We start from the raw sequence: 27,063 nt of genomic DNA, 5'->3' as shown, positions 1-27,063 counted from the left end.
AATTCTTCCTTAATTTGAAGGATGCAGGGCGTTTTCTACTGAAAGATTGACAGAAAAAAGTTAATTTTGCACCAAAGGTTTCTGTTAAAGAAATGCCAATTTGGAACACATGCATTCTGCCAGAAATGTCACGCCTGGAACCCGCAATGGGGAGGGTGTGTCCGCCCCATTATCGCGAACGAGGACCCCCCCCTCCCCCCCCACCTCCTTACACTGCGGGGAAATCCCTCGCCCCCGAGCGTCTGAGGCCGAGTCGCCCGCCCTGGCCCGGCCCCCCCCCGCCGGCGGCCCGCCCCCCTCGGCGACCTCCGACCCCGGCTCCTCCTTCGCCGCGCCCCCCCTGAGCCTGGCCAGCAGCCCCAGGCCGACGGAGTCCCACTCCTCCGGCAGCAACAGCAGCAGGAAGGCGAGGCCGAGGATGAACAGCGCGGCCAGCCTCACGTCGCCGAGGCCCGGCTCCGCCCCGCGGTAAACGTCGGTGACTGTGGGGGGGGGGGGGGGGGGGAGGGAACGGGAGAGAGAGAGAGAGAGAGAGACATCAGTTGAACGAACGTCGTAGAATTGCGTCGTCTTTGTTTTTCAACAGCATAGGAACCGCCTGTTCGGCCCGACTTGTCCACCAGCTAATTCCCCCCCCCCCCCCCCCGCCCCCGTCCAGAGAACACACTGCACCCCACCGCTGTAAGTGACTGCGATTAATCTTACGCGCGCGATTTTGTATCGTGTAACCTCCAATCACTGCATTTTGCTGTTATCAGAAGATTTTGCTGTCGTTTCAGTCATGAGTTATGCTTGCTGTAGTTCGTAGAGACTCTTTCTAAATAGACACTGTAGACTGTTTGGTATTGTGCGCTGTTTAAATAGACACTGTAGACTGTTTGGTATTGTGCGCTGTTTAAATAGACACTGTAGACTGTTTCGCATTGTGCGCTGTTTAAATAGACACTGTGGACTGTTTAGTATTGTGTGCTGTTTAAATAGACACTGTAGACTGTTTGGTATTGTGTGCTGTTTAAATAGACACTGTAGACTGTTTGGTATTGTGTGCTGTTTAAATAGACACTGTAGACTGTTTGGTATTGTGCGCTGTTTAAATAGACACTGTGGACTGTTTGGTATTGTGTGCTGTTTAAATAGACACTAGACTGTTTGGTATTGTGTGCTGTTTAAATAGACACTGTAGACTGTTTGGTATTGTGCGCTGTTTAAATAGACACTGTGGACTGTTTGGTATTGTGTGCTGTTTAAATAGACACTGTAGACTGTTTGGTATTGTGTGCTGTTTAAATAGACACTGTAGACTGTTTGGTATTGTGCGCTGTTTAAATAGACACTGTGGACTGTTTGGTATTGTGCGCTGTTTAAATAGACACTGTGGACTGTTTGGTATTGTGTGCTGTTTAAATAGACACTGTAGACTGTTTGGTATTGTGTGCTGTTTAAATAGACACTGTAGACTGTTTGGTATTGTGCGCTGTTTAAATAGACACTGTGGACTGTTTGGTATTGTGTGCTGTTTAAATAGACACTGTAGACTGTTTGGTATTGTGTGCTGTTTAAATAGACACTGTAGACTGTTTGGTATTGTGCGCTGTTTAAATAGACACTGTGGACTGTTTGGTATTGTGTGCTGTTTAAATAGACACTGTAGACTGTTTGGTATTGTGTGCTGTTTAAATAGACACTGTAGACTGTTTGGTATTGTGTGCTGTTTAAATAGACACTGTAGACTGTTTGGTATTGTGCGCTGTTTAAATAGACACTGTGGACTGTTTGGTATTGTGTGCTGTTTAAATAGACACTGTAGACTGTTTGGTATTGTGTGCTGTTTAAATAGACACTGTAGACTGTTTGGTATTGTGCGCTGTTTAAATAGACACTGTGGACTGTTTGGTATTGTGTGCTGTTTAAATAGACACTGTGGACTGTTTGGTATTGTGTGCTGTTTAAATAGACACTGTAGACTGTTTGGTATTGTGCGCTGTTTAAATAGACACTGTAGACTGTTTCGCATTGTGCGCTGTTTAAATAGACACTGTAGACTGTTTGGTATTGTGTGCTGTTTAAATAGACCTCGTTTGCTGCAAAATAGACTTTTTGTTGTGTCTCCACCAGTAAGTCAGGAGAAGGAACCCTGGCTGATTCTCCCCTCTCCCTAACCCAGGGGTCACTGGGCAGTGATCGGGAGCAGGAACCCTGGCTGATTCTCCCCTCTCTCCCTAACCCAGGGGGTCACTGGGCAGTGATCGGGAGCAGGAACCCTGGCTGATTCTCCCCTCTCCCTAACCCAGGGGTCACTGGGCAGTGATCGGGAGCAGGAATCCTGGCTGATTCTCCCCTCTCCCTAACCCAGGGGGTCACAGGGCAGTGATCGGGAGCAGGAACCCTGGCTGATTCTCCCCTCTCCCTAACCCAGGGGGTCACTGGGCAGTGATCGGGAGCAGGAACCCTGGCTGATTCTCCCCTCTCCCTAACCCAGGGGTCACTGGGCAGTGATCGGGAGCAGGAACCCTGGCTGATTCTCCCCTCTCCCTAACCCAGGGGGTCACTGGGCAGTGATCGGGAGCAGGAACCCTGGCTGATTCTCCCCTCTCCCAAACCCAGGGGGTCACTGGGCAGTGATCGAGAGCAGGAACCCTGGCTGATTCTCCCCTCTCCCTAACCCAGGGGGTCACTGGGCAGTGATTGGGAGCAGGAACCCTGGCTGATTCTCCCCTCTCCCTAACCCAGGGGGTCACTGGGCAGTGATCGGGAGCGGGAACCCTGTCTCGGAGCGGGTGCAGGACATTCTGAAAAGGGAGGGTGAACAGCCAGTTGTCGTGGTGCGCATTGGTACCAACGATATAGATAAAAAAAAGGGATGAGATCCTACGAGACGAATTTAAGGAGCTAGGAACTAAATTAAAATATAGGACCTCAAAAGTAATAATCTCGGGATTGCTACCAGTGCCACGAGCTAGTCAGAGTAGGAATCGCAGGATAGCACAGATGAATACGTGGCTTGAGCAGTGGTGCAGCAGGGAGGGATTCAAATTCCTGGGGCATTGGAACCGGTTCTGGGGGAGGTGGGACCAGTACAAACCGGACGGTCTGCACCTGGGCAGGACCGGAACCAATGTCCTAGGGGGAGTGTTTGCTAGTGCTGTTGGGGAGGAGTTCAACTAATATGGCAGGAGGATGGGAACCAATGCAGGGAGACAGAGGGAAACAAAATGGAGACAAAAGCAAAAGACAGAAAGGAGATGAGTAAAAGTGGAGGGCAGAGAAACCCAAGGCAAAAAACAAAAAGGGCCACTGTACGGCAAAATCCTAAAGGGTCAAAGTGTAATAAAAAGGCACGCCTGAAAGCTCGATGCCTCAATGCGAGGAGTATTCGGAACCCAGGAGAGGGCTCTGAGCTAGTTAGAGTGGGTGAGAGCTCAGATGAACAGGACCCCAAGAAAGAATGCAAAAGGCAGAAGGCAACAGAGCAGAGTAGCACTGGGGTAAGTGTAAACCACAAGGTGATAGGAAGGGACAATATGTGTGAATATAAAGGGGCTGCAGGAGGGGTCAAAACTAAAAATCATGGTTTAAAAACTAGTATTAAAACACTCTACCTAAACGCACGCAGCATTCGAAATAAAGTAAATGAGTTGACGGCACAAATCATTACAAATGGGTATGATTTGGTGGCCATTACAGAAACATGGTTGCAGGGTGGCCAAGACTGGGAATTAAACATACAGGGGTATCTGACGATTCGGAAAGATAGACAAGAAGGGAAAGGAGGTGGGGTAGCTCTATTAATAAAGGAAGATATCAGGGCAGTTGTGAGAAATGATATTGGCTCTAATGAACAAAATATTGAATCATTGTGGGTGGAGATTAGAGATAGTAAGGGTAAAAAGTCACTGGTGCGTGTAGTTTATAGGCCCCCAAATAATAACTTCACGGTGGGGCGGGCAATAATCAAGGGAATAATGGAGGCATGTGAAAAAGGAACGGCAGTAATCATGGGGGATTTTAACCTACATATCGATTGGTCAAATCAAATCGCACGGGGTAGCCTTGAGGAGGAATTCATAGAATGCATACGGGATTGTTTCTTAGAACAGTATGTTACAGAACCTACAAGGGAGCAAGCGATCTTAGATCTGGTCCTGTGTAATGAGACAGGAATAATAAACGATCTCCGAGTAAAAGATCCTTTAGGAATGAGTGATCACAGTATGTTTGAATTTGTAATACAGATTGAGGGTGAGGAAGTAGTGTCTCAAACGAGCGTACTATGCTTAAACAAAGGGGACTACAGTGGGATGAGGGCAGAGTTGGCTAAAGTAGACTGTAAACACAGACTAAACGGTGGCACAATTGAGGAACAGTGGAGGACTTTTAAGGAGCTCTTTCATAGTGCTCAACAAAAATATATTCCAGTGAAAAAGAAGGGCAGTAAGAGAAGGGATAACCAGCCGTGGATAACCAAGGAAATAAAGGAGAGTATCAAATTAAAAAACAATGCGTATAAGGTGGCCAAGGTTAGTGGGAAACGAGCAGATTGGGAAAATTTTAAACGACAGCAAAGAATGACTAAGAAAGCAATAAAGAAAGGAAAGATAGATTACGAAAGTAAACTTGCACAAAACATAAAAACAGATAATAGAAACATAGAAACATAGAAAATAGGTGCAGGAGCAGGCCATTCAGCCCTTCTAGCCTGCACCGCCATTCAACGAGTTCATGGCTGAACATGAAACTTCAGTACCCACTTCCTGCTTTCACGCCATACCCCTTGATCCCCCGAGTACTAAGGACTTCATCTAACTCCCTTTTGAATATATTTAGTGAATTGGCCTCAACTACTTCCTGTGGTAGAGAATTCCACAGGTTCACCACTCTCTGGGTGAAGAAGTTTCTCCTTATCTCGGTCCTAAATGGCTTACCCCTTATCCTTAGACTGTGACCCCTGGTTCTGGACTTCCCCAACATTGGGAACATTCTTCCTGCATCCAACCTGTCCAAACCCGTCAGAATTTTAAACGTTTCTATGAGGTCCCCTCTCACTCTTCTGAACTCCAGTGAATACAAGCCCAGTTGATTCAGTCTTTTTTGATAGGTCAGTCCCACCATCCCGGGAATCAGTCTGGTGAATCTTCGCTGCACTCCCTCAACAGCAAGTATGTCCTTCCTCAAGTTAGGAGACCAAAACTGTACACAATACTCCAGGTGTGGCCTCACCAAGGCCCTGTACAACTGTAGCAACACCTCCCTGCCCCTGTACTCAAATCCCCTCGCTATGAAGGCCAACATGCCATTTGCTTTCTTAACCGCCTGCTGTACCTGCATGCCAACCTTCAATGACTGATGTACCATGACACCCAGGTCTCGTTGCACCTTCCCTTTTCCTAATCTGTCACCATTCAGATAATAGTCTGTCTCTCTGTTTTTACCACCAAAGTGGATAACCTCACATTTATCCACATTATACTTCATCTGCCACGCATTTGCCCACTCACCTAACCTATCCAAGTCACTCTGTAGCCTCATAGCATCCTCCTCGCAGCTCACACTGCCACCCAACTTAGTGTCATCCGCAAATTTGGAGATACTACATTTAATCCCTTCGTCTAAATCATTAATGTATAATGTAAACAGCTGGGGCCCCAGCACAGAACCCTGCGGTACCCCACTAGTCACTGCCTGCCATTCCGAAAAGTACCCATTTACTCCTACTCTTTGCTTCCTGTCTGACAACCAGTTCTCAATCCACGTCAGCACACTACCCCCAATCCCATGTGCTTTAATTTTGCACATTAATCTCCTGTGTGGGACCTTGTCGAAAGCCTTCTGAAAGTCCAAATATACCACATCAACTGGTACTCCTTTGTCCACTTTATTGGAAACATCCTCAAAAAAAGCTTTTACCGATATATAAAACGGAAAAGTGTGACTAAAGTAAATGTTGGTCCCTTAGAAGATGAAAAGGGGGATTTAATAATGGGAAATGTGGAAATGGCTGAGACCTTAAACAATTATTTTGCTTCGGTCTTCACAGTGGAAGACACAAAAACCATGCCAAAAATTGCTGGTCACGGGAATGTGGGAAGGGAGGACCTTGAGACAATCACTATCTCTAGTGGGGTAGTGCTGGACAGGCTAATGGGACTCAAGGTAGACAAGTCCCCTGATCCTGATGAAATGCATCCCAGGTTATTAAAAGAGATGGCGGAAGTTATAGCAGATGCATTAGTTATAATCTACCAAAATTCTCTGGACTCTGGGGAGGTACCAGCGGATTGGAAAGCAGCTAATGTAACGCCTCTGTTTAAAAAAGGGGGCAGACAAAAGGCAGGTAACTATAGGCCGGTTAGTTTAACATCTGTAGTGGGGTAAATGCTTGAAGCTATCATTAAGGAAGAAATAGCGGGACATCTAGATAGGAATAGTGCAATCAAGCAGACGCAACATGGATTCATGAAGGGGAAATCATGTTTATCTAATTTACTGGAATTCTTTGAGGATATAACGAACATGGTGGATAGAGGTGTACCGATGGATGTGGTGTATTTAGATTTCCAAAAGGCATTCGATAAGGTGCCACACAAAAGGTTACTGCAGAAGATAAAGGTACGCGGAGTCAGAGGAAATGTATTAGCATGGATCGAGAATTGGCTGGCTAACAGAAAGCAGAGAGTCGGGATAAATGGGTCCTTTTCGGGTTGGAAATCGGTGGTTAGTGGTGTGCCACAGGGATCGGTGCTGGGACCACAACTGTTTACAATATACATAGATGACCTGGAAGAGGGGACAGAGTGTAGTGTAACAAAATTTGCAGATGACACAAAGATTAGTGGGAAAGCGGGTTGTGTAGAGGACACAGAGAGGCTGCAAAGAGATTTAGATAGGTTAAGCGAATGGGCTAAGGTTTGGCAGATGGAATACAATGTCGGAAAACGTGAGGTCATCCACCTTGGAAAAAAAACACAGTAAAAGGGAATATTATTTAAATGGGGAGAAATTACAACATGCTGCGGTGCAGAGGGACCTGGGGGTCCTTGTGCATGAATCCCAAAAAGTTAGTTTGCAGGTGCAGCAGGTAATCAGGAAGGCGAATGGAATGTTGGCCTTCATTGCGAGAGGGATGGAGTACAAAAGCAGGGAGGTCCTGCTGCAACTGTATAGGGTATTGGTGAGGCCGCACCTGGAGTACTGCGTGCAGTTTTGGTCACCTTACTTAAGGAAGGATATACTGGCTTTGGAGGGGGTACAGAGATGATTCACTAGGCTGATTCCGGAGATGAGGGGGTTACCTTATGATGATAGATTGAGTAGACTGAGTCTTTACTCGGAGTTCAGAAGGATGAGGGGTGATCTTATAGAAACATTTAAAATAATGAAAGGGATAGACAAGATAGAGGCAGAGAGGTTGTTTCCACTGGTCGGGGAGACTAGAACTAGGGGGCACAGCCTCAAAATACGGGGGAGCCAATTTAAAACCGAGTTGAGAAGGAATTTCTTCTCCCAGAGGGTTGTGAATCTGTGGAATTCTCTGCCCAAGGAAACAGTTGAGGCGAGCTCATTGAATGTATTCAAGTCACAGATAGATAGATTTTGAACCAATAAGGGAATTAAGGGTTACGGGTTGCGGGCGGGTAAGTGGAGCTGAGTCCACGGCCAGATCAGCCATGATCTTGTTGAATGGCGGAGCAGGCTCGAGGGGCTAGATGGCCTACTCCTGATCCTAATTCTTATGTTCTGATTCTCCCCTCTCCCTCAAACAGGAGTCACTGATCAGTTGTATGCCAAACTAATAACCGATACTTCACTCGACCCGAGTGGCACTATGAGGGAGATTGAGGATAGCCTCACCAGCGTTCACAGGTACGCTCAGGAAAACTCCCAGAGACACCAGGGTGGGGGAGGTTACAGCAACTCCACAGTTGACGAGGACGTTGAACACTGGAAGAGGAAAGAGCCGGAAATCCTGGATCAGTACAGACACCGATTCACCCAATCAAATCACAGCCTGCATTATCAACCCGGGACCCCTCTACACTGTCCCATCAAACACTCCCAGGGCAGGTACAGCACGGGGTTAGATACAGAGTAAAGCTCCTGCCACACTGTCCCATCAAACACTCCCGGGGCAGGTACAGCACGGGGTTAGATACAGAGTAAAGCTCCTGCCACACTGTCCCATCAAACACTCCCGGGGCAGGTACAGCACGGGGTTAGATACAGAGTAAAGCTCCCTCTACACTGTCCCATCAAACACTCCCAGGGCAGGTACAGGGGGTTAGATACAGAGTAAAGCTCCCTCTACACTGTCCCATCACACACTCCCAGGGCAGGTACAGGGGGTTAGATACAGAGTAAAGCTCCTGCCACACTGTCCCATCAAACACTCCCAGAGCAGGTACAGGGGGTTAGATACAGAGTAAAGCTCCCTCTACACTGTCCCATCAAACACTCCCGGGGCAGGTACAGCACGGGGTTAGATACAGAGTAAAGCTCCTGCCACACTGTCCCATCAAACACTCCCGGGGCAGGTACAGCACGGGATTAGATACAGAGTAAAGCTCCCTCTACACTGTCCCATCAAACACTCCCAGGGCAGGTACAGCATGGGGTTAGATACAGAGTAAAGCTCCCTCTACACTGTCCCATCAAACACTCCCAGGGCAGGTACAGGGGGTTAGATACAGAGTCAAGCTCCCTCTACACTGTCCCATCAAACACTCCCAGGGCAGGTACAGGGGGTTAGATACAGAGTAAAGCTCCCTCTACACTGTCCCATCAAACACTCCCAGGGCAGGTACAGGGGGTTAGATACAGAGTCAAGCTCCCTCTACACTGTCCCATCAAACACTCCCAGGGCAGGTACAGCATGGGGTTAGATACAGAGTAAAGCTCCCTCTACACTGTCCCATCAAACACTCCCAGGGCAGGTACAGGGGGTTAGATACAGAGTAAAGCTCCCTCTACACTGTCCCGTCAAAGGGCACGTTTTGGTTCTACCCTCCCGGATGGATGCCGGATGATTTGACCCCACACCGGGCGGCAGAAGGAAAGGCGGGGTCAGGGAGGGCGTCCAGTGGCCGGGGTGTGGGGCGCGCACGTACCGAGCAGGAGAGCAGCCAGTCCGCACAGTTGATCCCAGGGCACGTCGCGGGCGGAGGGCCAGTGCTCCACCCTGGTGATGTACAGGACGACCGAGACCCAGCTGAGGAGCAGGAGGTTGAAGGCCCCCAGCGCGCTGAGGAAGAGCACTGCCTCTCCGAACCTCACACTGCCGAGCAGGTGCTTAAACAGGACCTGTGGGCCGAGGGGGAGAGAGAGAGATAGACACACAGTGCGTTAGCTCAGGCCGGACTAGATCCAATCTCCTCCCATCGTGTCGTTCCGTCCTTGCTGCGATAGTCTCCCATTGACAAAATGGCCGCTCCAGTGCCTCGTCCCGATTGGCTGCTCTTGGACCCAGGAGCAGGCCATTCGGCCCCTCGAGCCTGCTCCGCTATTCAATAAGATCATGGCTGAACTGCACCTCAACTCCATTTACCAGTCTTGCCTCCATGGGTACTGAGGCTAATTCTAACCCCCTCATCCCCTCCTCCCCTGTCCGCAACCCACCACCCATGTCGCTCCCTGGCTGAGTGGACCTGACTCTGAAGCAGACAGAGTCAGATCAGACAAGTGCCAGCTATGGCTCATTGGGAAGGACTCTGGACTCTTCACTCTGAGTCAAAAGGTTGTGGATTCGAGTCCCACTCCAGAGATGTCAATCCGCAATCCAGGCAGACGGTCCCTGTGCAGTACTGAGGGAGCGCCGCACTGTCGGAGGGGTAGTACTGAGGGAGCGCCGCACTGTCGGAGGGGCAGTACAGAGGGAATGCCGCACTGTCGGAGGGGCAGTACTGAGGGAGCGCTGCACTGTCGGAGGGGCAGTACTGAGGGAGCGCCGCACTGTCGGAGGGGCAGTACTGAGGGAGAGTCGCACTGTCGGAGGGGCGGTGCTGAGGGAGCGCTGCACTGTCAGAGGGGCAGTACTGAGGGAGTGCCGCACTGTCGGAGCGGCAGTACTGAGGGAGCACCGCACTGTCGGAGGGGCAGTACTGAGGGAGAGTCGCACTGTCGGATGGGCAGTACTGAGGGAGCACCGCACTGTCGAAGGGGCAGTACTGAGGGAGCGCCGCACTGTCGGAGGGGCGGTGCTGAGGGAGCGGTGCACTGTCGGAGGGGCAGTGCTGAGGGAGCGCCGCACTGTCGGAGGGGCAGTACTGAGGGAGCGCTGCACTGTCGGAGGGGCATTACTGAGGGAGCGCCGCACTGCCGGAGGGGCAGTACTGAGGGAGCGCCGCACTGTCGGAGGGGCAGTACTGAGGGAGCGCCGCACTGTCGGAGGGGCAGTACTGAGGGAGCGCCGCACTGTCGGAGGGGCCATGTTATGGGTGAGGCCCCGTCTGCCCTCTCAGGTGGATGTAAAAGCTCACCCGGCCACGATTGGAAGAAGATTAGGGGGAGTTCTCCCCGCTGTCCTGCGGACCAACATTGCTCCGTCAACCAACAGACGATCTGGGTGATGATCACATTGCTGTTTGTGGGAGCTTGCTGTGCGCAATTTGGCTGCCGCGTTTCCCACATTGCAACATCGGCGGGGGGAGGTGGGGCGGAGTACTTCATTGGCAGTGACAGGCGCTATATAAACGCAAGCCTGTAAAGCAGTCGGCAGGGCCTCACCTTGTAGAGGGCAGAGCCGGAGGCGGAGCCGACGACCAGAGCCACGCCCACGATGGAATCGCGGCGGAAGCCGTCCGCATAGGCGATCATCACGATGCCGGTGATGGACAAGATGGCGGCCACGATCTGCACAGGGCGGAGGAGAAACAAGACAGTGATTGGCCCTCCCGGATCAAGATGCGACAAGGAGGCAGAGCAAACGAAAGCAGTTCGTCCTCATAGAATCACCTCTGTCGCACAGGAGGAGGCCATTCTGCCCGTAGTGCCTGTGCCCGCTCTTTGAAAGATCAGTCCAATTGGTCCCCCTCCCCCCTACTCTTCACCCAAAACTCTGCTAATGTTTCCTTTTGAAGTGTCCTAACTTGCACCAATCCCGCTCACCCATCACCCCCTGTGCTCGCTGCCCCGTGTCCTAACTCGCACCGAGCCCCGCTCACCCATCACCCCCTGTGCTCGCTGCCCCGTGTCCTAACTCGCACCGAGTCCCGCTCACCCATCGCCCCCTGTGCTCGCTGACCCCGTGTCCTAACTCGCACCGAGTCCCGCTCACCCATCACCCCCTGTGCTCGCTGCCCCCGTGTCCTAACTCGCACCGAGTCCCGCTCACCCATCAACCCCTGTGCTCGCTGACCCCGTGTCCTAACTCGCACCGAGTCCCGCTCACCCATCACCCCCTGTGCTCGCTGACCCCGTGTCCTAACTCGCACCGAGTCCCGCTCACCCATCACCCCCTGTGCTCGCTGCCCCGTGTCCTAACTCGCACTGAGTCCCGCTCACCCATCACCCCCTGTGCTCACTGCCCCGTGTCCTAACTCGCACCGAGTCCCGCTCACCCATCACCCCCTGTGCTCGCTGACCCCGTGTCCTAACTCGCACCAATCCCGCTCACCCATCACCCCCTGTGCTCGCTGACCCCGTGTCCTAACTCGCACCGAGTCCCACTCACCCATCACCCCTGTGCTCGCTGCCCCGTGTCCTAACTCGCACCCAGTCCCGCTCACCCATCACCCCTGTGCTCGCTGACCCCGTGTCCTAACTCGCACCCAGTCCCGCTCACCCATCACCCCCTGTGCTCGCTGCCCCGTGTCCTAACTCGCACCCAGTCCCACTCACCCACCACCCCTGTGCTCGCTGCCCCGTGTCCTAACTCGCACCCAGTCCCGCTCACCCATCACCCCCTGTGCTCGCTGCCCCGTGTCCTAACTCACACCGAGTCCCGCTCACCCATCATCCCCTGTGCTCGCTGACCTACATTGGCCCCCGGTTAAGCAACACCTTGATTTCAAAATTCTCATCCTTGTTTACAAATCCCTCCATGGCCCTCGCCCCTCCCTAGCTCTGTAATCTCCTCCAGCCCCACAACCCCCCGAGATGTCTGCGCTGCTCTAACTCTGCCCTCCTGAGCATCCCTGATTATAATCGCTCCACTATCGGTGGCCGTGCCTTCTGTTGCCTGGGCCCCAAGCTCTGGAACTCCCTCCCTAAACCTCTCCGCCTCTCTCTCCTCCTTCAAGATGCTCCTTAAAACCGACCTCTCTGACCCAGCTTTTGGTCACCTGTCCTAATTTCTCCTTATGCTGCTCGTTGTCAAATTTTTATCGCATAATACTCCTGTGAAGAGCCTTGGGATGTTTCACGATGTTAAAGGCGCTATATAAATACAAGTTGTTGTTGTATTTATTCAGTTCCCTTTTGGAAGTTACTGAAGTGGCACAGATTGAGGCCATCGGGCCCCATCGCTCCGTGCCGGGGTTTATGCTCCATACCAGTCCCCTCCCACACCTCCATCTCATCCCATCACCATATCTCTCTATTCCTTTCTCCCTCATGTGTTTATCCAGCTTCCCCTTAAATACATCGATACTATTCACCTCAACCCCTCCCTGTGGCAGCGAGTTCCCCATTCTCACCCCTCTTTGGGTAAAGAGGTTTCTCCTGAATTCCCCATTGGGTTTATCAGTGACTGATATTTTACAACCACTAATTTTGGTTTATCTCACATGTGGAAATAACTTGACTACTCAACCCACTCCAGAGACTTGAGTGCCAGTATTGAGGGAGCGCCGCACTGTCGGAGGGGCGGTACTGAGGAAGCGCCGCACTGTCGGAGTGCTGGTACTGAGAGAGCACCGCACTGTCGGAGGGGCAGTACTGAGGGAGCGCCGCACTGTCGGAGGGGCAGTACTGAGGGAGCGCCACACTGTCGGAGGGGCAGTACTGAGGGAGCGCCGCACTGTCGGAGGGGCAGTACTGAGGGAGTGCCGCACTGTCGGAGGGGCAGTACTGAGGGAGCACCGCACTGTCGGAGGGGCAGTACTGAGGGAGCGCCGCACTGTCGGAGGGGCAGTACTGAGGGAGAGCCGCACTGTCGGAGGGGCAGTACTGAGGGAGCGCTGCACTGTCGGAGGGGCAGTACTGAGGGAGTGACGCACTGTCGGAGGGCAGTGCCGCACTGTCGGAGGAGCAGTACTGAGGGAGCACCACACTGTCGGAGGGGCAGTACTGAGGGAGCGCCGCACTGTCGGAGGAGCAGTACTGAGGGAGTGACGCACTGTCGGAGGGGCGGTACTGAGGGAGCACTGCACTGTCGGAGGGGCAGTACTGAGGGAGCGCCGCACTGTCGGAGGGGCAGTACTGAGGGAGTGCCGCACTGTCGGAGGGGCAGTACTGAGGGAGCGCCGCACTGTCGGAGGGGCAGTACTGAGGGAGCGCCGCACTGTCGGAGGGGCAGTACTGAGGGAGCGCCGCACTGTCGGAGGGGCAGTACTGAGGGAGCGCCGCACTGTCGGAGGGGCAGTACTGAGGGAGAGCCGCACTGTCGGAGGGGCAGTACTGAGGGAGCGCTGCACTGTCGGAGGGGCAGTACTGAGGGAGTGACGCACTGTCGGTGGAGCAGTACTAAGGGAGTGACGCACTGTCGGAGGGGCGGTACTGAGGGAGCACTGCACTGTCGGAGGGGCAGTACTGAGGGAGTGACGCACTGTCGGAGGGGCAGTACTGAGGGAGTGACGCACTGTCGGAGGGGCAGTACTGAGGGAGCACTGCACTGTCGGAGGGGCAGTACTGAGGGAGCGCCGCACTGTCGGAGGTGCCGTCTTTGGGATGAAGCACTAAACCCTCTCAGGTGTATCTTTTACATCCACCTGAGAGAGCAGACGGGGCCTCAGTTTAACGTCTCATCCGAAAGACGGCACCTTCGACAGTGCGGTGCTCCCTCAGTACTGCCGGGAGTACCAGCCTAGATTTCTGCGCTCCAGTCCCTGGAGTGGGACTCGAACCCACGACCCTCTGTCCCCGAGGCTAAGCTGCTACCTACTGCACCACGGTCGTTATCACAGGAACGGGCACCTTACCCGGACTCCCATAAACCTGTCCTTCAGCACAATCCAGGAGAGGAGGAAGACAAAAGCTTTGTTGCAGCAGAAGAGAGCAGAGGCGTCTGTGGTGCTGATGTACCTCAGCGCCATTAAGTACAGGTAGGTCGTCAGCGTCCAGAGGATGCAGAAAGGGGCCGTCTTCTTCAGGAGACTGCTGAGGGAGAAGCCACACTCGCTCAGGAAACCGCTGCATTCACTGCGGACAGAAAGCAATGAGGCTCAGTTACCATGGTGTCGTGGTTATGTCCATGGACTAGGAATCCTCAGATCAAATCCCACCATGGGCACCCATCATCATCATCAGAGGCAGGCCCTCGGAATCGAGGGAGACTTGCTTCCACTCTTAGCATGAGTTCTTAGGTGGCTGAACAGTCCAATACGGGAACCACAGTCCCTGTCAGGGTGGGACAGACAGTGGTTGAGGGAAGGGGAGGGTGGGACTGGTTTGCCGCACGCTCCTTCCGCTGCCTGCGCTTGGTTTCTGCACGCTCTCGGCGACGAGACTCGAGGTGCTCAGCGCCCTCCCAGATGTAACTTAGGGCGGACTGGTCTTTGGCCAGGGACTCCCAGGTGTCGGTGGGGATGTTGCACTTTATCAGGGAGGCTTTGAGGGTGGTCCCTTGTAACGTTTCCTCTGCCCGCCTTTGGCTCATTTGCCCCGAAGGGGTTCCGAGTAGAGCGCTTGCTTTGGGAGTCTTGTGTCTGGCATGCGAACAATGTGGCCCGCCCAGCGGAGCTGATCGAGTGTGGTCAGTGCTTCACTGCTAGGGGTGTTGGCCTGGTCGAGGACACTAACGTTGGTGCATCTGTCCTCCCAGATTTGTAGGATCTTGCGGAGATATCGTCTGTGGTATTTCTCCAGCGACTTGAGGTGTCTACTGTACATGGTCCATGTTTCTGAGCCATACAGGAGGGCGGGTATCACTACAGCCCTGTAGACCATGAGCTTGGTGACAGTTTTGAGGGACTGGTCTTCAAACACTCTTCCTCAGGCGGCTGAAGGCTGCACTGGCGCACTGGAGGCGGTGTTGGATCTCGTCGTCGATGCCTGCTCTTGTTGATAGGAGGCTCCCGAGATATGGGAAATGGTCAACGTTGTCAGGGGCATAAGCTGTGCCACCAGAGGGCACTGCGGTGGGAGACCTGAGAATCACCTGCATAGGTGTGCAGGGCCCAGTATAAAAGGCTGCCCACCATGCTTGTGCCTCACTCTGGAGTTACAATAAATGGGACTAGGGTCACAACAGCTCAAGTACATTTATATAGCGCCTTTCACGACCACTGGACGTCTCAAAGTGCTTTACAGCCAATGAAGTACTTTTGGAGTGTGGGCACTGTTGCAATGTGGGAAACGCGGCAGCCAATTTGCGCACAGCAAGCTCCCGCAAACAGCAATGTGATAATGACCCAGATCATCTGTTTTTTTTGTGTTATGTTGACTAAGGGATAAATATTGGAAGAAGAGAAGGGAATTCTCCTCGGTGTCCTGGGGCCAATATTTATCCCTTTGTCAGAATCACTCAAACAAATGATCTGGTCACAATCACATCGCTGGGTGTGGGAGCTTGCTGTGCGCAAATTGGCTGCCGCGTTTCCCACATTGCAACAGTGCCCACACTCCAAAAGTACTTCATTGGCTGTAAAGCGCTTTGGGACATCCGGTGGTCGTGAAAGACGCTATAGAAACATAGAAATTTACAGGGCAGAAGGAGGCCATTCCGGCCCATCGTGTCCGTGCCGGCCGACACAGAGCCGCACGGCCCTCGGTCAGCAACTCTGAAGGTTACATATAAACCCATGAACAATGGCGGACAAGTAAGGAGCACCCGGCCCAACCAGTCCGCCCCACACAACTGCGACACCCCTTACACTGAAACATTCTACACTCCACCCCAACCGGAGCCATGGGATCTCCTGGGAGAGGCAAAAAACAGATAAAAACCCAGGCCAATTGGGGGGGGAAAAAATCTGGGAAAATTCCTCTCCGAAATGCAAGTCTTTCTTTGAATTCCGTTTGCAAAGATAATCGGGAAATAATGTATCAGCAAAATGTGACCGTAATATCCCTTTAGGGAAGGAAACCTGCTGATAAGTGACTCCCGTCCCCCACACCAAACGGATTGACTCATAACTGCCGTCAGAAGTGTCTGAACAAGTTGCGTCAAGCACTGGGCAGCTAGGGATGGGTAACAAATGGTGGCCTTGCCAGCGAAGCCACATGCTACAACTGTACAGGGTATTGGTGAGGCCACACCCTGGGATACACCGTACAATTTTGGTCTCCGTATTTAAGGAGGGATATACTTGCATTGGAGGCAGTTCAGAGAAGGTTCACTCGGTTGATTCAATAGATGAAGGGGTTGACTTACAAAGAAAGGTTGAGCAGGTTGGGCCTTGGGCTCATTGGAGTTGAGAAGAATGAGAGGTGATCTTACTGAAACGTATAAGATTCTGAGGGGGCTCGACAGGTTAGATGCAGAGAGGCTGTTTCCCCTCGAGGGGGTGGGGGGGGAGACTAGAACTAGAGGGCATAGTCTCAGAATAAGGGGCCGCCCATTTAAAACAGAGATGAGGAGGAATTTCTTCTGGTGAATCTTTGGAATTCTCTGCCCCAGAGAGCTGTGGAGGCTGGGTCATTGGATATATTTAAGGTGGAGATAGACAGATTTTTGAACGATAAGGGAGTCGAGGGTTATGGGAGTGGGCGGGGAAATGGAGTTGAGGCCAAGATCAGATCAGCCATGATTTTATTGAATGGCGGAGCAGGCTCGAGGGGCCGAATGGCCGACTCCTGCTCCTATTTCTTGTGTCAAACTGAATTTACACAACACGTTGAAATGTATGCCTGCGCAGTGAGCAGGCTGACATACCCCTCATTCAGTATTTGGTTATGTGCGTGTGAGGGAAGCGATCCCCAGTATTGAGCCCGATATGAACACGTGGTACACTTAGCCCCGGACTGGGAGCGCTGTTTCGTTAAAAAATATAGTGTCAAGAGTGGCCAAAGACGGAATGGCCTCCCAATGGGACAGTCGTGTTGGGGTGCATGGGGCGGGTGAGGTGTATGGACACTGCATCACTGGGAGTGCTCCATAATCTCAGGGACCACTCACTTTACAGCCTGTCCGATCTGGGCTTACACCATCGGCCGTCAATAATGCGATTTGCAGACTTAGTGAGCTTTCCGTAAGAGGATTTTGCAAATGGAATTAAAGTTCGACCTGCTCTACCGGGGTTGCAGGTGGGCGGGTGGGGCCCACCTGAGGCAGCTAGTCTGAGGGAGCTTCTCTCTCACCGTGGTGGGGGGGGTTAGTGACACCCAGCTCCACACCACCCACACCATCATATCGCCAACCCACCATACCTCCCAACCCCACCCACCCCACCCTATCCCCCAACCCCACCCTATCCCCCAACCCCAACCTATCCCCCAACCCCACCCTATCCCCAACCCCACCATACCCCCCAACCCCACCCTATCCCCAACCCACCATACCTCCAAACCCCACCCTATTCCCAACCCACCATACCCCCCAACCCCACCCACCCCACCATACCCCCAACCCCACCCTATCCCCCAACCCCACCCTATCCCCCAACCCCACCCTATCCCCCAACCCACCATAACCTCCAACCCCACCCTATCCCCCAACCCACCATACGCCCCAACCCCACCCTATCCCCAACCCACCATACCCCCCAACCCCACCCTATCCCCCAACCCCACCCTATCCCCCAACCCACCATACCCCCCAACCCCACCCTATCCCCCAACCCACCATACCCCCCAACCCCACCCTATCCCCCAACCCACCATATCCCCCAACCCCACCCTATCCCCCAACCCACCATACCTCCCAACCCACCATACCTCCCAACCCCACCCACCCCACCATACCCCCAATCCCACCCTAACCACCAACCCACCATACCCCCAACCCCACCCTATCCCCCAACCCACCATATCCCCCAACCCCACCCTATCCCCCAACCCACCATATCCCCCAACCCCACCCTATCCCCCAACCCACCATATCCCCCAACCCCATCATATCCCCAACCCACCATACCTTTCAACCCCACCATACCTCCCAACCCACCATATCCCCCAACCCCATCATATCCCCAACCCACCATACCTCCCAACCCCACCATACCTCCCAACCCCACCATACCCCCAACCCACCATACCCCCCAACCCCACCCTATCCCCCAACCCACCATACCCCCCAACCCCACCCTATCCCCCAACCCACCATATCCCCCAACCCCACCCTATCCCCCAACCCACCATATCCCCCAACCCCACCCTATCCCCCAACCCACCATATCCACCAACCCCACCCTATCCCCCAACCCACCATACCCCCCAATCCCACCCTATCCCCCAACCCACCATATCCCCCAACCCCACCCTATCCCCCAACCCACCATATCCCCCAACCCCACCCTATCCCCCAACCCACCATATCCCCCAACCCCACCCTATCCCCCAACCCACCATATCCCCCAACCACACCATACCCCCAACCCACCATATCCCCAACCCCACCCTATCCCCCAACCCCACCCTATCCCCCAACCCACCATATCCCCCAACCCCACCCTATCCCCCAACCCACCATATCCCCCAACCCCATCATATCCCCAACCCACCATACCTCCCAACCCCACCCACACCACCATACCCCCAACCCCACCCTATCCCCCAACCCACCATATCCCCCAACCCCACCCTATCCCCCAACCCACCATATCCCCCAACCCCACCCTATCCCCCAACCCCACCCTATCCCCAACCCCACCCACCCCATCATATCCCCAACCCACCATACCTCCCAACCCCACCCACCCCACCATACCCCCCAACCCCACCCTATCCCCAACCCCACCCTATCCCCCAACCCACCATACCTCTCAACTCCACCCACCCCACCATACCCCCCAACCCCACCCTATCCCCCAACCCACCATATCCCCCAACCCACCATACCCCCCAACCCCACCCTATCCCCCAACCCACCATATCCCCCAACCCACCATATCCCCCAACCCACCCTATCCCCCAACCCATCACATCCCCCAACCCCACCCTATCCCCAACCCCAACAGCCATCATATCCCCCAACCCACCATACCTCCCAACCCCACCATAACCCCCAACCCCACCCTATTCCCCAACACCACCCTATCCCCCAACCCCACCCTATCCCCAACCCACCATATCCCCCAACCCCACCCTATCCCCCAACCCACCATATCCCCCAACCCCACCCTATCCCCCAACCCCACCCTATCCCCCAACCCACCATATCCCCCAACCCCATCATATCCCCAACCCACCATACCTCCCAACCCCACCCACACCACCATACCCCCAACCCCACCCTATCCCCCAACCCACCATATCCCCCAACCCCACCCTATCCCCCAACCCACCATATCCCCCAACCCCACCCTATCCCCAACCCCACCCACCCCATCATATCCCCAACCCACCATACCTCCCAACCCCACCCACCCCACCATACCCCCCAACCCCACCCTATCCCCAACCCCACCCTATCCCCCAACCCACCATACCTCTCAACCCCACCCACCCCACCATACCCCCCAACCCCACCCCCCAACCCACCATATCCCCCAACCCACCATACCCCCCAACCCCACCCTATCCCCCAACCCACCATACCCCCCAACCCCACCCTATCCCCCAACCCACCCTATCCCCCAACCCATCACATCCCCCAACCCATCACATCCCCCAACCCCACCCTATCCCCAACCCCAACAGCCATCATATCCCCCAACCCACCATACCTCCCAACCCCACCATAACCCCCAACCCCACCCTATTCCCCAACACCACCCTATCCCCCAACCCCACCCTATCCCCCAACCCCACCCTATCCCTCAACCCCAACAGCCATCATATCCCCCAACCCCACCCTATCCCCCAACCCCAACAGCCACCCTATCCCCCAACACCACCCTATCCCCCAACCCAACCCTATCCCCCAACCCAACCCTATCCCCCAACCCCACCCTATCCCCCAACCCCACCCTATCCCCCAACCCCAACACCCATCATATCCCCCAACTCCACTCTATCCCCCAACACCACCCTATTCCCCAAACCCCCATCATATCCCCCAACCCCACCCTATCCCCCAACCCCAACACCCATCATATCCCCCAACCCCACCCTATCCCCCAACCCCAACACCCATCATATCCCCCAACCCCACCCTATCCCCCAACTCCCATCATATTCCCCCAACCCCAACACCCATCATATCCCCCAACCCCAACACCCATCATATCCCCCAACCCCACCCTATCCCCCAACACCCATCATATCCCCCAACCCCACCCTATCCCCCAACCCCACCCTATCCCCCAACCCCACTCTATTCCCCAATCCCAACACCCATCATATCCCCCAAACCCACCCTATCCCCCAACCCCCATCATATCCCCCAACCCCACCCTATCCCCCAACCCCAACACCTATCATATCCCCCAACCCCATCATATCCCCCAACCCCACCCTATCCCCCAACCCCCATCATATCCCCCAACCCCACCCTATCCCCCAACCCCCATCATATCCCCCAACCCCACCCTATTCCCCCAACCCCATCATATCCCCCAACCCCATCATACCCCCCAACCCCACCCACCCGCCATACCCCCCGGCCCCACCTTCCCGCTGGTTCTAGTTCCAGATCTCCAGCCTCCGCAGCATTGGGCCTTTTGCCCGCGACGAACCACTTTTTTTTTTGCCCATTTTCGCTGCCGCCGCCACAGACCACTTCCAAGAGCAGGCGCCCCCCGCCCCCCCGGAGCCAGCACCCCACACTCCCCCCCCGGAGCCAGCACCCCACACTCCCCCCCCCCCCCCCGGAGCCAGCACCCCACACTCCCCCCCCCCCCCGGAGCCAGCACCCCATACTCCCCCCCCCCGGAGCCAGCACCCCACACCCCCTCCCCCCCCCCCGGAGCCAGCACCCCACACTCCCCCCCCCCCCCGGAGCCAGCACCCCACACCCCCTCCCCCCCCCGGAGCCAGCACCCCACACTCCCCCCCCCCCCCGGAGCCAGCACCCCACACTCCCCCACCCCCCCCGGAGCCAGCACCCCACACTCCCCCCCCCCCCCGGAGCCAGCACCCCACACCCCCTCCCCCCCCCCGGAGCCAGCACCCCACACCCCCTCCCCCCCCCCCCGGAGCCAGCACCCCACACTCCCCCCCCCCCCCGGAGCCAGCACCCCACACCCCCTCCCCCCCCCCGGAGCCAGCACCCCACACTCCCCCCCCCCCCCGGAGCCAGCACCCCACACTCCCGCCCCCCCCCCGGAGCCAGCACCCCACACTCCCCCCCCCCCCCGGAGCCAGCACCCCACACTCCCCCCCCCCCCCCCCCGGAGCCAGCACCCCACACTCCCGCCCCCCCCCCCCGGAGCCAGCACCCCACACTTCCCCCCCCCCCGGAGCCAGCACCCCACACTCCCCCCCCCCCCCCCCCGGAGCCAGCACCCCACACTCCCCCCCCCCCCGGAGCCAGCACCCCACACTCCCCCCCCCCCATGCCCCCGCCTCACCTGAACTCCTTCAGCGGGGCGCCCCACCCGCCCGAGGCCAGCCGGCGGCCGGCGCAGTACGCGGGGAGGAGCAGCAGGTTCCAGCTGGTCGAGTGCCAGGCCGCGAAGAACGGGGCCTCGAATTCCCGCAGCGCCGCCTTGCCCAGCTGCGTCATGCCCGCCCAGGAGGCCGCCAGGCAGGCCGCCAGCGCCAGGCCCCGTGCCAGCCTCCCGAGGGCGGGCGGAGGGCAGCCTCGGCGGTGGGGCACCGCGCTATCCTCGCTGTCCTCCTCCATCGGCGTCGGGACGCCCGCAGTCTGCTCATTGCCTTCGACCGGGCAGCGAGGAAGGGAAGGAGACAGTGATGAGTTGTGGCAGGTCCACAGATTGGAGGGAAGAACGCGGAGAGCCAATATAACAACAACTTACATAGCGCCTGTAACGTCGTGTTTGACAGGAGTGTTATGCCATTAATATTCTGACACCGGGCCACATGAGTAGAAATTAGCTCAGGTGATCAAGAGGTGGGTTTTAAGGAGCGTCTTGAAGGAGGAGGGAGAGGCGGAGCGGTTTAGGGAGGGAGCTCCAGAGCTCGGGGCCCAGGCAACAGAAGACACGGCCACCGAGATTAAAAAATTTGACACCGAGTAGAAATTTACGGCAGATGACCAAAAGCTTGGGTCAAAGAGGCAGATGTTAAGGAGAGCCTCGAAGGAGGAACGAGAGGTAGAGAGGTTTGTTTTGCATTCGTTCATAGGATGTGGCCGTCGCTGGCAAGGCCCTAGCATTTATTGCCCGTCCCTAATTTCCCTCGAGATGGTGGTGGTGAGACACCTTCCTGGCTCGGGAATCTAGAGCGAGGGGGGCATAGTTTCAGGATAAGGGGTCGCCCATTTAGGACTGAGATGAGGAGGAATTCCTTCTCTCAGAGGGTTGTAAATCTGTGGAATTCTCTGCCCCAGAGAGCTGTGGAGGCTGGGTCACTGAATATATTTAAGGCGGAGATAGACAGGTCTTTGAGCGATAAGGGAGTGAAGGGTTATGGGGAGCGGGCAGGGAAGTGGAGCTGAGCCCATGATCGGATCAGCCATGATCGTATTGAATGGCCGACTCCTGCTCCTATTTCTTATATTCTTGAACCGCTGCAGTCCGTGTGGTGAAGGTGCTCCCACAGTGCTGTTAGGGAGGGAGTTCCAGGATTGTGACCCAGCGACGGTGAAGGAACGGCCGATAGATTTCCAAGTCGGGATGGTGTGAGTGTGTGACTGGGAGGGGAACGTGGAGGTGGTGGTGTTCCCATGCACCTGCTGCCCTTGTCCTTCTCGGAGGTAGAGGTCGCGGGTTTGGGAGGTGCTGCCGAAGAAGGTTTAGGGAGGGAGTTCCAGAGCTTCAGGCCCAGGCAACAGAAGGCACGGCCACCAATGGTGGAGCGATTATAATCAGGGATGCTCAGGAGGGCAGAATTTGAGGAGCGTAAATATCTTGGGGAGAGGGGGTGGGTTTGTGGGGCTGGAGGGGATTACAGAGCTAGGGAGGGGGTGAGGGCCATGGAGAGATTTGTAAACAAGGATGAGAATTTTGAAATCGAGGCATTGCTTACCCGGGAGCCAATGTAGGTCAGCGAGCACAGGGGGTGATGGGTGAGTGGGACTTGGTGCGAGTTAGGACACGGGGCAGCGAGCACAGGGGGTGATGGGTGAGCGGGACTGGGTGCGAGTTAGGACACGGGGCAGCGAGCACAGGGGGTGATGGGTGAGCGGGACTTGGTGCGAGTTGGGACATGGTGCAGCGAGCACAGGGGGTGATGGGTGAGCGGGACTCGGTGCGAGTTAGGACACGGGGCAGCGAGCACAGGGGGTGATGGGTGAGCGGGACTGGGTGCGAGTTAGGACACGGGGCAGCGAGCACAGTGGGTGATGGGTGAGTGGGTCTCGGTGCCAGTTAGGACACGGGGCAGCGAGCACAGGGGGTGATGGGTGAGTGGGACTGGGTGCGAGTTAGGACACGAGGCAGCGAGCACAGGGGGTGATGGGGGAGTGGGACTCGGTGCGAGTTAGGACACAGGGCAGCGAGCACAGGGGGTGATGGGTGAGCGGGACTCGGTGCGAGTTAGGACACGGTGCACAGGGGGTGATGGGTGAGCGGGACTCGGTGCGAGTTAGGACACGGGGCAGCGAGCACAGGGGGTGATGGTTGAGCGGGACTCGGTGCGAGTTAGGACACGGGGCAGCGAGCACAGGGGGTGATGGGTGAGCGGGACTGGGTGCGAGTTAGGACAAGGGGCAGCGAGCACAGGGGGTGATGGGTGAGTGGGACTCGGTGCGAGTTAGGACATGGGACAACTGGGTTTTGGATGTCCTCAAGTTTACTTTATTAATCACAGCTTAGTTCTCAGTTGAAGTATCGTGGCCAAGTCTGGGCACCACATTTTAGGAAGGATTTCAAGACTTTGGAGAGGGTACAGAGAAGATTGACTGAGTGGTGACAGGGATGAGGGACTTCAGTTACGGGGAGAGACTGGAGAAGCTGGGGTTGTACTCCTTCGAGCAGAGAAGGTTAAGGGAGATTTACTAGAGGTGTTCGAAATTATGAGCAGTTTCGTTCGAGTAGATAGGGAGGAACTGTTTCCATTGGCAGAAGGGTCGCTAACCAGAGGACACAGATTTAAGGCGATTGGCAGAAGAACCACAGGGGGAGATGAAGAGGAAATATTTTACGCAGCGCATTACGATCTGGAACTCGCTGCCTGAAAGGGCGGTGGAAGCAGATTCAATAATAACCTTCGAAAGGAGATTGGATGTGTAGTAAAAAGGGAAAAATTTGCAGAGCTGTGAGGCAAGAGCCGGGGGGAGTGGGACTAATAGGATCGCTCTGTCACAGAGCTCACTCATTGAACCCAGCACTGTCGGAGGGACAGTACTGAGGGAGTGCCACACTGTCGGAGGGACAGTACTGAGGGAGTGCTGCACTGTCGGAGGGGTAGTACTGAGGGAGCGCCGCACTGTCGGAGGGGTAGTACTGAGGGAGCGCCGCACTGTCGGAGGGGCAGTACTGAGGGAGTGCCGCACTGTCGGAGGGGCGGTACTGAGGGAGCGCCACACTGTCGGAGGGGTAGTACTGAGGGAGCGCCGCACTGTCGGAGGGGCGGTACTGAGGGAGCGCCGCACTGTCGGAGGGGCAGTACTGAGGGAGCGCCGCACTGTCGGAGGGGCGGTACTGAGGGAGCGCCGCACTGTCGGAGGGGCAGTACTGAGGGAGCGCCGCACTGTCGGAGGGGCAGTACTGAGGGAGCGCCGCACTGCGCCACGTACTGATGCGAGGATCCCTTACCTTCGGCCCGCGTCAGCGACAGCACGGGACTGTTGCACGCGGTGAGAGGGACAACCCTGGACGTGTACTTCTTCATCCTGCCGATATCCCCCCCTCCCCAGCGCTGCGGGCTCCGAACGGATAAGCCTCCACGTCAGAATGCACTGATTGCAACTACTAACCGCTTAGTCCTCCAGCTCTGGCCACCCTTAAAAGGGCAACGCCGGCAGCCGTGATCCGGCCGGGCATAACCGTGACCCAACGCGACCTGCAACCATCGTCGGCCGACCTCGATATAGCTGCCTTGAGGAGGTGCAACGGAGGCTGATCCCTGGGATGAGAGGGTGGTCTTATGATGAGAGCTTGTGTCATCATCATACGCAGTCCCTCGGAATCGAGGAAGACTTACTTCCACTCTTAAAATGAGGATCTTGATGACTGGGAGGGCAGCGCTGTGTGGTGAGGACAGGCTGGTGGAGGGCCTTTGTCTTACGGATGTTTAGCGTAAGGCCCATGCTCTCGTACGCTTCAGTAAATACGTCGACTGTGTCCCCGGCGCGGCCCTGGACAACGTGGGCCATTTCCCAGACCTCGGGAGCCTCTTATCCACAAGAGCCGACATTGGCGACGAGGTCCAACACCGCCTCCCAGCGCAGCCTTCGGCCGCCTGAGGAAAAGAGTGTTCGAAGGCCAGGCCCCCAAATCTGATGAGAGATTGTGTCGATCGGGGCCGATACTCTCTGGAGTATAGGAGAATGAGAGGTGATCTCATTGAAACATGCCAGATCCTGAGGGGGCTGGACACGGTAGATGCAGGGAGGGTGTTTCCCCCCCGGGGCTGGGGAGTCTAGAACCAGGGGTCACACAGTCTCAGGATAAGGGCTCGGCCGTTTAGGACGGAGATGAGGAGGAATTCCTTCTCTCAGAGGTTGGTGAATCTGTGGAATTCTCTGCCCCAGAGAGCTGTGGAGGCTGGGTCATTGAATATATTTAAGGTGGAGATTGACAGATTTTTGAACGATAAGGGAGTGAAGGGTTAGGGGGAGCGGGCAGGGAAGTGGAGTTGAGGCCAAGATCAGATCAGCCATGATCGCATTGAATGGCGGAGCAGGCTCGAGGGGCCGAATGGCCGACTCCTGCTCCTAATTCTTACGTCCTTCCAGCCATGCAAGCAGAAGGCTCCGACACTGGTCAGGGAAGAAAGACCTTGCACTTATACAGCGCCTGTCACAACCCCTGGGTGTTCCAAAGCATTTTGCAGCCAGTGTAGCACTGTTTTTCGAAGTGTGGTCACTGCTGTTATGTAGCAAACGCGGCAGCCAATCTTCGCACAGCAAGCTCCCACAAACAGCAATGTGACAATCATCAGATCATTTGTTTTCAGTGATGTTGGTCGAGGGATAAATATTGCCCCCTGCTCTTCATCCAATAGTGGCCCCGGGATCTTTTACGTCCACCCGACAGGGCAGACGGGGCCTCGGTTTAACGTCTCATCCGAAAGACGGCGCCCCGTGGCTCAATGGGTGTCACTCTCCCCTCTGAGTGAGAAGGTTGTGGGTTCGAGCCCCACTCCAGAGACCTGAGCCCTTAATCCAGGCCGACACTCCCAGTGTAGTACTGAGGGAGCGCCGCACTGTCGGAGGTGCAGGACTGAGGGAGCGCCGCACTGTCGGAGGTGCAGGACTGAGGGAGCGCCGCACTGTCGGAGGGGCAGTACTGAGGGAGCACCGCACTGTCGGAGGGGCAGTACTGAGGGAGCGCCGCACTGTCGGAGGGGCAGGACTGAGGGAGCGCTGCACTGTCGGAGGTGCAGGACTGAGGGAGCGCCGCACTGTCGGAGGGGCGGTACTGAGGGAGTGCCACACTATCGGAGAGGCGGTACTGAGGGAGCACCGCACTGTCGGAGGGGCAGTACTGAGGGAGCACCGCACTGTCGGAGGGGCGGTACTGAGGGAGCGCCGCACTGTCGGAGAGGCGGTACTGAGGGAGCACCGCACTGTCGGAGGGGCGGTACTGAGGGAGCGCCGCACTGTCGGAGGGGCGGTACTGAGGGAGCGCCGCACTGTCGAAGGGGCGG

The 27,063-nt window shown here is 55.8% G+C and overlaps 2 protein-coding genes across 3 annotated transcripts in view; one reads left to right on the top strand and one right to left on the bottom strand.

The window, feature by feature from the left end:
* The window catches only part of LOC139239453 (serine racemase-like), a 140,039-nt gene that overhangs the window by 24,068 nt on the left and 88,908 nt on the right, over nucleotides 1-27,063 (top strand). Inside the window, exon 8 of one of the 2 annotated variants that reach the window (XM_070868207.1) lies at nucleotides 21-503. The exons of the other annotated variant lie outside the window; for it this stretch is intronic. Coding sequence (XP_070724308.1) covers nucleotides 21-50 — 30 coding nt within the window. The 3' untranslated portion in view covers nucleotides 51-503. Of the gene's footprint in view, nucleotides 1-20; nucleotides 504-27,063 lie in introns of those variants that run through there. 2 annotated transcript variants of the gene reach the window in all.
* Nucleotides 61-25,083, bottom strand: LOC139239306 (solute carrier family 35 member F3-like). The gene is made up of 8 exons (XM_070867976.1): nucleotides 25,008-25,083; nucleotides 21,699-22,005; nucleotides 14,070-14,289; nucleotides 10,717-10,842; nucleotides 9,102-9,294; nucleotides 7,849-7,938; nucleotides 205-482; nucleotides 61-81 (listed from the first exon to the last, which is right to left on the bottom strand). Exons 1-8 carry the CDS (start codon nucleotides 25,081-25,083, stop codon nucleotides 61-63), a joined length of 1,311 nt encoding a protein of 436 aa, XP_070724077.1.

This window comes from Pristiophorus japonicus, chromosome 27 (assembly GCF_044704955.1).
Source record: "Pristiophorus japonicus isolate sPriJap1 chromosome 27, sPriJap1.hap1, whole genome shotgun sequence".
NCBI classification, from domain to species: domain Eukaryota; kingdom Metazoa; phylum Chordata; class Chondrichthyes; family Pristiophoridae; genus Pristiophorus; species Pristiophorus japonicus.
The sequence above is the reverse complement of the archived record's forward strand: the minus strand, read 5'-3'. Positions and strand labels throughout refer to the sequence as shown.